Source organism: Perkinsus marinus, assembly GCF_000006405.1.
Source record: "Perkinsus marinus ATCC 50983 genomic scaffold scf_1104296958712, whole genome shotgun sequence".
Taxonomy (NCBI): domain Eukaryota; phylum Perkinsozoa; order Perkinsida; family Perkinsidae; genus Perkinsus; species Perkinsus marinus.
In genome coordinates, this window is record NW_003206658.1 from 489,360 (window position 1) to 501,553 (window position 12,194).

A 12,194-nucleotide genomic window follows, 5' to 3' on the forward strand; every position below is an offset into this window, starting at 1 on the left:
TCGGCATGAGTGAGTTTTGAGAGTCGTAAGTAAGCGCACGTAAGAATGGCGCAAACAAACCTGTAGAAGTGGTAGTGGTAGTAGTAGTAGTAGTAGTAGTAGTAGTAGTAGTAGTAGTAGTAGTAGTAGTAGTAGTAGTAGTAGTAGTAGTAGTAGTAGTAATAGTAGGAGTAGTAGTAGTACACCCTTTCACATATTCTTAGCATATCCGGTTTTTCGACTCGTGCACGTTGTGCACTGCACAACCAGCACAACGAGTATCATCTTGCGGCTCAGGGAGGCATGTACTTATGCTTTACCTGATATAACCTTTTGATCTAACTCTTCTTAGTTAGTGACTCACTAACTAATAGTGAGAAGTCGACGACCGGTAAAACGCTTTCTCCACGTATTCTTCGCATAAACGTGTTAAAATTGCGCCTCAAAATACCGACTTTTACTCGGGGAATATATCTATAACTCCGCTCCTGATCTAGTGCTATACAATGTATAGTATACATCAACAGAAAGAGAATCGTTCATAATGGTATCCCTCCTGGAGGGATACCATTATGAACGATTTTGTGAAACATCATGTTTCAAACATGGAGGGACCCTCCATGTTTCACTCTCATATTTGGAGGCACTAGCCTGCTAGTGCGTCTCGACCTCCGACTGCTCCTTTCATTCGGTGGAAGGAAATCCCTGTCAGCGTCGTGCCACGGATTGTGACTTGCGACTCGCAAATTTCGAGTGCTGATGGTGCTCTACGAACTGCAGTGTTATGCTGAACAGTACAGTGCAATTCGCAAATTCGCGAGGAAGGATTTTCAGAGATTCAAACTGGGACATTGTTCGGATTTGATTCTCCAATGGAGGATCTCCATTGCCCTTCCGATGACATCGGAAGGATAACGGGGTCGGCACATGTTCGGTTGGGTTACCGAACCGCCCAACCGGAGTCCGGCTTCGGGACTATCTGAACCGGACAGTCGGTTCGGATAAACCGGAGTCGGGATTTAGGCGGTTCGGGAGTCCGGTTACCGGACTATCCGAACCGAACTTTGATCGACCGAATACCGAACCGGACCAAACCCCTACGAAAAGTTCGGGTTTCGACGGGTTACATCGGTCCCGGGTCGACGGACCGATGTGACCCAACGTTGAACGGTCCAGATTACTCGTGATTCACGAGTCGTGAATCTGACTCTGTGCAATAACTGTTCGCATTTGAGAAGTACCTCGAGCAGCCTTCGCACATTGTGCGAGTTGTCAACTGAGTTGGCTCAACTCGTGGAGTGTGAATAGCGCATATCGAGAAAGTGGTGAAAGTGAGCTTTCATTGGTCGGAATTGGTCTTGTGTTCGACGAATTTGAACTTGCGGTTTCAACCGGTCTACGAAAATCGAACTTTTATTTCGAGTTCGAACTTTCATTTCGCGAGAAACACCTTTCACAGTGAAAGTTTCACTTGTCGAAAATCAAACCTCATTCGCCTAATTTGTTCTTTCAATTTGTGAAGTTACTTTGAGATTAAAAAGGTGTAGTAACTAACTGTTTCCACTCACGTGTACTCATAGTAGCAGACACTCAGTAGACCAGCGGACTAGAACAATACGTAAAAATGCAGAGAAAAGTATCAAATGGAGAGTACCGAGGGAATCTATCGGTATTCTTCAAGAGTTCAGAGGCCTCAAGTCTCGAAGATTTGAGGAAGTTCCAGATGAGACGACTAAGTCTCAACTATTAGAAATCAATTGGCATTCCTCGTGACCGTTAGGGATCCGAAACCGTCTGATTCGTCGGGCGAAGATACCCATCTTGCGCACTCACCCATCCTAGGCTCACGTACAACGCGGTGACAGCGCATCACACGTTTCAATTCTACGTGTGATACGTCACGTACGTGGTACGGTTCCACCAATGCCTATACGAATATGGCTCGATATTCTCCATTACGACGATTCAGGCATCTTGGCTACACTGATAACGATATGCTAGACCTATCCAAACCTGAGCAGATGCACTTGATGACTTGTGCTATCTATACAGATCACTCCTCGACAGTTACGTGCCAACACGGATAATCCGTCACTCATCCGTCCCATATGCGTGACTCAAAGAGGGTAGTTTACGCGTACACTTCGACACGCCGAAGCAGAACGAATTGCTCATCCCAGTGGCTTACAATGAAACTCCTCGTTACATCATTCTGGTTCTTCTCGTGCGACCTTCTCTACGTTGAAGCAGAAGTGGACGAAAATGGTCATTTCCGTGGGCTCGGTCCTGTGAACGGCGATCCTAACGACGAATACTATTACATGCAGAAGGCTTATCTTGAGGCCATCTCTGTACCGGAGGCTTGGGGTATCCTGGACTCTACTCCCAAGAGAACACCTGTGACCATCGCAGTTATTGACGACGGAATCGAGGCCACTCACCCTGACTTGAAGGGTACCGTCATCAAGGGCTACAACGTCGTTGATAAGAATGATGATACCAGTCCTCGAGGAGAGCATGGAACCAGCATGGCTGGCATCATTGGTGCTATCAGAAATAACAAGATCGGTATGGCGGGTATTCTGGACAATGTGCGCATACTGCCCATATTCGACGGTGAAAAACCGACTATTCCCACACTCGAGGATGCTTTCACCTACCTGATCAATGAGAGGAAAGATGATGTGAAAATTATTCTCATGACGGAAGGTTCCGATTCAAAGAGTTCCCAAGCCCTTACCGACAAGATTCTGGAAGCAAATGCAGCTGGCATGCTCGTTGTCGTCACGGCAGGGAATAAGCACCACGATTTGGACATAAATCCAGACTTCCCTTGTTCCTTCGGCCGTTCACCCGCTGATGGAGTGTTATGTGTGGCTGCAACGTCTCGTACCAAGATGCGGCTTACGGTTGAAAGCAATTTCGGTTCAGCTGTTGACATTGCCGCTCCAGGTAACAAAATATTCGAGACTGTTATCAAAGGACAGTATGCCACAGCTAAGGGCACTTCGGAAGCCGCCGCTATCGTAGCAGGTATAGCTGGGATGCTCTACAGCCTTGAACCTTCTCTGAAGACCAAGCTGACCCCTGCTTACATCAAAAGTATCATCAAGGATACGGCCACCCAAGGTCTTAAGGACAGTAAAGGGGTAAAGACTATGCCATTCGGCCGCGTGAATGCTGCGGCGGCTGTCAAGAAGATACTTGGGGAGAAAGAAGGTTTAAGTTTTCACTCTGACTCCGTCTCATGATGATGGAGTCAATGACACCGAGTCATTGATAACTTGTTCAGTGAACTCTCGTCTAGCTCGATGGTCTCTCTTTTGCTGGATAAATTATTTATTTATTCGATTCATTCAGTGTAAATGTGAAGGTCTGATCAGACCTGATCATCATGACGCTGAGGATTTGATAAAGATGATTTTTTACGCCCAACTGTTGAGTTTTGAATTCGCGTCGTGAATTTGTGTCTGGGTCTGTCTTACTTTGGTAGCCAAGTATTGGCTCGGTGTTCCAATTATGAACTGTTCTGGGAGATGCTGGTGCATAATCATCGATCGCTGTCCCAATCTCCCGTAGCACACAATGTGTCTCTCTCGGGTGAAGGAATCCCTTAGCTGAGCTTACGGTGAATATTTTCCACATCGATTAAGTATCATCAAGCTGCGGTTTACGGCATTCCCTGCTATTATATCCAGTGAAGTGTTATCCCAATAGGTAAATCATTAACAGTTGTGAAGCTGCGAACCTCCGAGCGATTCGCTCGGAGGTTCCCATCATAGGCTCCTTGGTCTGGAGCCCTCATAAGTTGGTATGTGAACGTGCGGACCTTTTTGGCCGATTTAATCAGATGAAACCGACATACGCCATACCATGGCCGCCGTGGGACCGTCCGTAGGGGGATAATGAAAATAACCAACCTTGCAATCTCATAGTTCTTAAACAGCTTGTGGCTCTTAGACAAGGGCCCGGTTTTTATAATCACATGTTAGCTATCTTTATCAACACAAGTATGTGTTGTAAGAAACATCAGTAAAAGCAATAAATTTCACCACCAAAACCTTGATGGTAAAAAAGTTACACCACTCCGTAACACAAAGAAAGTGGTGACATTGACCCCTTATGTGATGAAGAAACACGTGTTGGAAACTATCCCAGTGAAAAAAAACGATTTTCCCAGCAGAGAGACCAGCTCCTTGCCTAACAGTCGGGTGTAGAAGTCTGCTAGTATCGATCTATCACTTCGCAGTTAGTCGTATCGGTCTCAATGACTTTTTTGTATCATCCTGTCTTAGTTTTTTCCAAGAATTGCTCAAGTTGTGTTGGTCGGTCTCCAGCTAACTCGGTTTATCAAGCTACAGTCCCGCCGCTGTTGGTGTGACTGTTCACTATTCACTAAGCGCAAGAACTGGCTCGGCTGTTATCAATTTTGAAGTCGGAAATTGAGTCGGGTGGCGACAGGAAACCTCTGCTCTTGGAAATTCATCGTTGGTGATGTTGTCTTATGAGAGATTGAGTAGACTCTATTTCACTGGTCAGCAAGGAAGCCGGTTCGCCTTCGTCTGGAACACTCCGGAGATTGTTTCATGCGATCAGCTGGGCATTCGGGGTTGGTCAGCCAGTAATCGGTCTCGGGTGGCCAGGCTGGTTAGGGCCCCTAACTTAGGGGGAGTGGAATACTCCGAGATTCCCAGGCGGTGCTCCTCGATTCACGTAATGCAGAAATGCTCGATCTGAACTACACGAGCATTTCTATACTGACGAGGAGTCTACTACTCCAAACTACTGAACGAGCCTAAACGTAGAAGGCACAAGGTTATCCTCTGCATAAGACCACTGAATTTACACTACCAATATGGACTTGTGCGTAGCCCAAACGAAAGTGCCTTGTTCATGAACCATTTACCTTCATAAGTATGGCATAGATAAGGGCTATCCAAAGGATTTACAAAAATGTGCCTGAACGCACTCGAACTGTATATTTGCGCTATTGATATACCTGAGTGTTCAGACAAAACAGACTGAATTAGACTGAGTAAATCAAGATAGGATGGTAAAGGCCAGCTTTCAGACTGGTGTAGTAACCCGTTAAGTCCAGACCGACGATGGTCCTCCACAAGCTCCAGTATAGGACCCTCCAGACATTTTCGGTATTGCTCCCAACTTACATTTATGTTGGACCGTACTTGAAGCCACCTCTACTAGATAACCAAGAGCCACCTCCTTGTGAATGACATCTAACACTGCTTGGTGGACTGATGGATCAGACACCGACCTATAGTTGCCTTCTGACTACACTAGAGATGGTGGTTCATCTAGCCGACGGTTTGAATGGTGGTAGTAGATTCTCTGAGGATATACGGGGGATTTCAGAACTAAAGCCCACGTTAACTCCTTTATTCAAGGCTGAACTCAAGAAGACGTCGACATCACCTATTTCTATCGCCAGAGTTGACAATACCCAAGGTCGGAGAGCACCTCCGACCTCGGCCCTCTTTGTGCACAGTCCAGAGTCTTCCCAAGTCGAGAGAACCTCTGCCGCTACCTGTGACGTAGAAAGTTCAACTTGACGTTGATGCTCGGGTGATAGCTGACCAGACGACCGCCGAAGGATATCGGGTAACTCTGATTGAAGAACCGAAGAAATTAGAGCCTGTAAGAGAGGGCAGTGGTGGTTCTTCTTCTGAGCGGGGACAAAAAGGAAACCTGATCCATCTTGGAACTTGGTTTGTCTCTCGGATCTTTCCGAAGTCAACAGTTCATGCGACTCGTGGACGACGCGTTCCACATGGCTCGGGATCCACACTGTGGATTCCACAGATGATCCTTGAACATCACAGAACTGGTTCCCGACGGAGAGGAATCCGCAACAGAATGCAGAACTTTTTTCACCGAACGGCGCACCTTTGGATATGTGCCTCGTCGTGGCATCGCGGCCCTAGATTGTGACTAGAGAGAAAACCAGTTCAAGTTGAACTGGTATCGGGTAAGCTTAGATCATTTTAGCTACCAGAGGCTAGTTGAACTGTTCAACTAGCCTCTCATCTCAACACATTACTCTTTCACTAAGACAGAAAATAACATTCAATGTGCGAACTTATGGCACATTTTTTATTAACTCTTCCTGTCCGCAGCACTTAGCTGCACAGGGCCAAGGTTCTTCTCACATACGTGATGAAGAACCCGAAGACTGCTTAGTAGAAGAAGGCTTCTTAGATGGCGGCGGCGTAGGACTCTCCCTCTTGTTAAAGTCATGAGAGAAAGCACATGCATCCCCAAACTTGCATTGTCCACCATAACGTAATGCATATCATATCTTCCGCTTATTCGAGAGGTGCGACGCTCGAGAGTTTGCTGACGACAGCGCTGCCGAACTTGAAGAATGAATGCTTGGAGTCGCCTGTGACTGGTTTGTTGCGCATATCCCTGACCACAACGACGGATCTTTCTCCGAACGGAGTAGGCTTGCCACTTCACACCCCTGAGGATAATAACCGTTAAGTTTGGCACGATAGGCCGCATCATATCTGTAAGCCCCAGAAAAGCCTCCAATAGTCGCAAACCTCATTATACGGTCAGCATATACTAAGAGACTGAACGGATCTACCGAGAACTTGTCCTCTCTCTCTTTAGAGCTAACCATGAGTAAAGCTGTCGCCCAGACACAGAAGGCAGAGAACCAGTGACTGGTTACCAGTCACTGCAGAAACCAATTTTCCCGGGTTTGTTGTTGTTCTGGACTGCCACCACTGATCCGTCCAAGCTGACCTCATATCTGATAGCTGAGGCAGGCGTTTGATTCCGAGGCGGGACCGATTCTGCAAAGTCCGAATACGTCAAAGGAGCTACGTATAACCTCTTCATATGCCTTGGCAGAGAAAGGAATTCTGGAGGAGGTCCATCCTTCACCGTTTTTGGGCAGGCCTCGACAAGAGATCGCAGCAAGGCATCGGGCTGACCGGGTAGTGGGACCACATCGTCGTTCATAGATACCACCAACTTTGCAGCAGCCTTCAACGCGAACGCAGTGGTGCGTGTGGTAACAGTGTCCGCCTTAGAGGAAAACGCCGTTGTGAGATCTTCATCACCCACCGCTGCCAAAAGATGTACCGTAGTAAGGCCTAGTTGTGAGAGTTTTCCTCGGACAACATCACTGGCTTTCAACGATAGCAGTAAGCATTGCATATCTTGATCGAAGTCAGCCATTTGATATGTTGGGCGGGTTGGCGGAAAAAATAATATTATCAAACTAAAAAGACAGGCCACATTCAACTTCTCTTGGCCCCATTGGTTATTAGCCTAGCTTCCTGGCCACACAAAACTTTATCAATCAGCGCTCGCCTCGATCAGCGCTCGCCTTGACTCTGGACTATCCTCCCTTTTGTTGCATTGCAAACAACTTTGGTCACCGTAGCTGGTGACCTCCAACTAAATACATTTTTCTAAGGAAAAGTGCAAAAAATTAAGGAAAGATTCTCGCTCGCCCGTTTTTTAGCAGATTTCTAAGGAAGAGTGCAGATTTCTAAGGAAGGAGCGCGTCTAAGGAAAAATGCATTTCTGAGGAAATATCGAAGAGATCCTTGTCTCTAGAGAAAGGTCATAACGTGGCCTAGGGTGACAGCTTAGCCTTGGGTTACAGTTTGGCCTTGGGTTACGCTTCGGCCTTGGATAACAGTTCGGGTTTCTGGTTGCCCCATCGGGTTTCGGGTGGGGTTTCGGGTGTCCCTTTCTCCACTTCACTTGCAGTTCTTAGTTTTTTTAATTATTATTTGGACTTGGCCAAGGGCCTAAGCTTTGGTCTAAGCCTTGGAAGGCTCATTGAACAACTGTTCAGCTAGTCTTCGTTGATACCATTCGCGGGGAGGGAGGTCTGAGCAGGCTCTCCTACGTGGGCGTGTCTGTCTCTTCTCGTTAGAAGATAACCAGTGAGTCACTGGCAGTGACGTTGACGGAGGGGGATCCAGCGATAGCGGGTAGTTGGAAAGGGGGCCGCCGCAGGGTCAGAGCTCATGCGGGAAAGTAATTCTCGGCAGGTAATAGTTGCGGCTAGTTCGGTTGTCTGTTTGTCTATCAATTCAACTGGAAACGGTGTAAAGGGCGAACGAGGGTTTTCCTTAGTTTTCTATTCTCTTCTTTAACTGTATATCCGTTTCCTTAGTTTCGGTTAAATCCAGGGCGAGCGAGATTATTCCTTAGTTTTTTGCACTTTTCCTTAGAAATCTGCTATTAGCCGGGGAGGGTCCCGTTCGAGGGAAAGCGCTACTTCCGGGGTCCGGGTCTCCCGGTAAAACACTCGCCGCGTAGGCGTGCGCGGATAGCTAGCGTTCGTGCAGGCTGCACGGTGCAGCGTGTACTGCAATTGTGACGGCACGTAATGTCATTACGGTGGTGACGTGACGCGGCAGGGGGAGTGGAGCGTCTCCCCGATGGTGGCTCCCAGTTTCTCGTCTTCACTTGAGACTAGTTCATAAACCTTATCATCATGTCTGAGTTCGACACGTCAATCGGGGATAGCACGATAGAGGAGGATGCGGCATCCTGGATGCCTCTAACAGTGGTCCACACAGCTTCCACGATCGCCATCCTCACATATCGATCACGTAATCGATTGCACTATCAACAGTGATCGCGAATAATTCAAGCCTTCTCCGCATTACCTCAGTCGGGAGCTCATAAGATTATGTAGGTTATGCCTGTGGGCCTTGATGAGAGTCCTATTGCGCCTGATAACCCCTGGACGATCGAAGTGGTGCTTCCTTGATTCTTGTACCGCGCCAATCTACAGCGACAAAACACGAGTGATGTATTCATTGCATTGGAAACTACTCTAGTGGTATAACGCTCTAATTACATACCAATTTCGAGGCTGTGACTTCAACCTGGAGTGAATATTGGGGTTTCACCCGTTTCAAGTGAAGTGGCGTAAAACCCGGTTAGAAACGCGATTTTGCGCTCATTCGTGAAATATGTTTTTCACTAGTTTTTCCTTTTTTCGTGAAGTTTGCAAAGCTCCATTAACAGCTGTGTAGCAGCTGCTTCCCGAAAGGTACTCGCTGCAAGAGCGAGTACTCTTTGCAGCTCCCCGTTTGGTGTTTGCAGTATTCGCTTTGTTTTGTGATGGCACTACATGTCGAAATTGGCATGTCACGCACACAGGTGCACAACACAGAGCAAAACAACAACGGAGGAAAACGATGTACAGCCATTTAAAGACTACAAGTACATTTTCACACCATACTAGAAGAGTGGAATTCCATTCTATTCTAATATTGAGTTCGATTATCGAATTTTGACACAAGTCTGCGCAGCGTAGCTTTGACACGCGATGAGACACGCGCTCCTATCTCCCGTCACAGTGACGGCGTCACTCTATCGCTCCACCTGCCTGTAACCTGAGTATGTAATCAACACCTACTCCTCTGGGCCCCAGAGTCTAAGGAGAAGCATGGTCCCGCTTCAGATCCTACCAATGTACTGTGATGCACATTGCGTGTCAGTTCTTTACGTCTCAGTGGATGCTCCTAGTCTCGCTGCTTGCCGTAGTATCAATAACCTTCGTCGAAGGCTATGCAAATGAAGGGAACATTCGAAAGAGATATGAGGATTTTAAAAGAGAGTATTCAGTATAGATAACTGTGTTGAAACTCGAGTCGCTGTTGTCAGTTACTCGGTCGCTATTCCTCACGAAGAAGATGATTATCGACTCAGTATCTTCAGCCAAACCGTTAAGTTCATAGACGGAATAAACGCTCAAAGTAAGCATATGAAGCCTTCATATGAAAAATGAAACCCGAATCTTCAATGAAAGCCCTAAGGGCCTTCATTTTCAAGATTTTCCAGTCGTTATATCTTTAGATCTATCATATAAGCTGGGTATCAACAAGTATGCTGCAATGACTCCCGATGAGATCTCAGCAGCTAAATGTTGCAAGCTTAAAAGCAATCTTCGAAGTCAGGCCCGTCAGCATATCGGTTTGCAGCTGCTCCATTTCAAGATAATCCGCGGCAATCCTAAATAATGCTTGTCAGATATCTCTGAGGGAAGAATGATTGAGTATCCTCCACATCAGCCACTTAGTGATCTACCAAAGGACTTAAACTGGGTAACGCGCGGTGCTGTGAACCCACCATTTAACCAAAGAGATTGCAACTCATGCTATGCTTCGGCTGCCCTAGGTAGGTTTAACCTACGAATGATATGGAGAGATTGTTGCGTGATTCAGGAGCGATGGAGGGCGCATTCCAGATCAAGACCGGTCATCTGCCTAAATTTTCAGTTCAGCAGATTGTAGACTGTTCTACCCGGTTAGGGAATTAGTAGGTCGAGTCCCCTCAGCGAAGGGCTTCGTTGAGGACACCATGCTAGTATCACTAACTTTTTTCTCAGCGGATGCGATGGCGGTTCGTATAGCGCCACGGCAACTTATGTGAATCTCAATGGGCTTGCAACAGTGTGGTTCACGACTATGACAAAGCATGCCTCGAGGTATCAACTAGGAGAAGGGTTGATGACACACAGTGTGTCACACACTTTAACGGTTTGGTTGTGACCATCGAGCTTCGAGAGTCCAATAACATCTCTCAACTGCAGCAAGGCGCCGGCCTTATCGATCACAACAGTATATAATAGTATTGCCTCTGTTTTAGCCTGGTGACCTGATTAACGGAAGAGGTGCGGTTCCCAAGGAGAGGCTAGATATCCTTATCCAGGAGCTACAATTTGGCCCCATTGCTATCCAAATATTCACCGATACTCCAGCGTTCGACAACTACCGAAGTGGAATTCTAGATAGTAGCTTTAGGAATGCGTCCTACACTGTGTGAAAATTACATCTTCAGTTCCGAATTGTAACGGTGAACCAGATCATGGCATGCTGCTTGTTGGATACGGTGTCGATGGAGGGAAACCGTGAGTAAAGATATACTATTATTGGATGGCTGGAATCGTCGTCAATATTTTGCCGAGTAAGTTGATCGTTCTAGGTATTGGTTGCTGCAAGACTCATTAGGGCCCCAGCGAGGTGAAAATGGATATGTAAGAGTTGCCAGGGACCCAAGTTGGGTCACCCAACAAAGACTCATGGCCCAGGTAACCCTGGACAGGCTCGATGCGCTCAAATCAAAACGATGAGCTGATGGCCTCTTTCAGGATTCTGCAACATGCTATCCGACGAAGCTTATAGGCCCGTTTTGAACAAGGTGCTGAAAGCTAAGGCGTGCCTTGGCTAATCCGCCCGACTCCCACTGCGAATAATGTTGCGCCCTCTCGTCTTGCTATTCACAATCGATTTCTGGCATAGATGGGCAGCGTAACATTTTTCTACGGTTTACGTTACGGCGTGCGTAACGTGAACAGTTCACGGTTACGGAAAGGCCTTACGACTTTACGGTTGGTGCTGAAATGATTTTTTAGAATTGTGGCGGAAAGATCCGCTGTAATGGCATTACAGCGAATCTTTCCAGCTCGAGTGCATTACAGTAATCCACTCGCCGATAGCTCAAATAGTTTTTTATTTCTGGTATATGAGATCTCAGTTGAGTTGTCAGTCTTCGCACGCCTGTAAACTCTCCTGAGCAGAGTTGGATTGCAGGCCCAAATAGTCCTGGTTCTCAACATCTGTAACGAAACTCCCGCTCGGGAACACAACTGTCCCATCTCCTCTGACACCCCACGTTGGCCATACTATCGAATCTTGCGTGGATAGTAACACAATCGCTGTCCCTCTATGAGGAAAACCTCGTGAAGGGATTGGACGATCGATTTCCGCTATTGTGTCGCTCTGTCCCTTTAATTTCTCTCAACCTTGAGTCACTCATCTACTACTAACTACTACTTCCACTTCAACCCTATGTCTAGTACTCAGTCGTCAATTAACGGGGATCGACAATTGGCTTAACGACTATTACGGAACGGCCCAGTGTGTGCCATCGCGTATTTGGTCTAATCCAGTACTTAGCGTCCAATTTTGGACAGAGTTGATGATCAAGTAACGCCAAGTGCCCCGAAATAATTTCGGGGCGTGCTTGCTTTCCTTGATCCCGAGCAGAGGAATTGCTATTCTTGGGTGTTTCACTTTAACTTGGTGCTTGCTTCTCAATCATCTCAAGCCTTCAAAGGCCTTCACGAATAACCCGGCGCACTCGTCTAGGTCTCCTCGACTACTTGTGATACTCGTTCCTTGAGGGTGATCACCCGGAAATTACTCCCTCACTCA

The 12,194-nt window shown here is 47.0% G+C and overlaps 3 protein-coding genes across 3 annotated transcripts; 2 read left to right on the forward strand and 1 right to left on the reverse strand.

Moving 5' to 3' along the window:
- Nucleotides 1–2,168: 2,168 nt before the first annotated feature.
- On the forward strand, nt 2,169–3,230 carry Pmar_PMAR011614 (thermitase, putative; the record flags this gene model as incomplete). The annotated part of the gene is made up of 1 exon (XM_002773721.1): nt 2,169–3,230. The coding sequence occupies one exon, from the start codon at nt 2,169–2,171 to the stop codon at nt 3,228–3,230; it is 1,062 nt and encodes a 353-aa protein (XP_002773767.1).
- A 3,439-nt stretch (nt 3,231–6,669) lies between these two features.
- Pmar_PMAR011615 (hypothetical protein) lies at nt 6,670–7,185 on the reverse strand (the record flags this gene model as incomplete). Its single annotated transcript, XM_002773722.1, has 1 exon — nt 6,670–7,185. The coding sequence occupies one exon, from the start codon at nt 7,183–7,185 to the stop codon at nt 6,670–6,672; it is 516 nt and encodes a 171-aa protein (XP_002773768.1).
- A 1,276-nt stretch (nt 7,186–8,461) lies between these two features.
- Pmar_PMAR011616 (cysteine proteinase 2 precursor, putative) lies at nt 8,462–11,208 on the forward strand (the record flags this gene model as incomplete). Its single annotated transcript, XM_002773723.1, has 9 exons — nt 8,462–8,601; nt 9,643–9,734; nt 9,835–9,930; nt 10,009–10,155; nt 10,203–10,267; nt 10,627–10,771; nt 10,819–10,888; nt 10,963–11,000; nt 11,129–11,208. The coding sequence occupies 9 exons, from the start codon at nt 8,462–8,464 to the stop codon at nt 11,206–11,208; spliced, it is 873 nt and encodes a 290-aa protein (XP_002773769.1).
- Nucleotides 11,209–12,194: the final 986 nt, after the last annotated feature.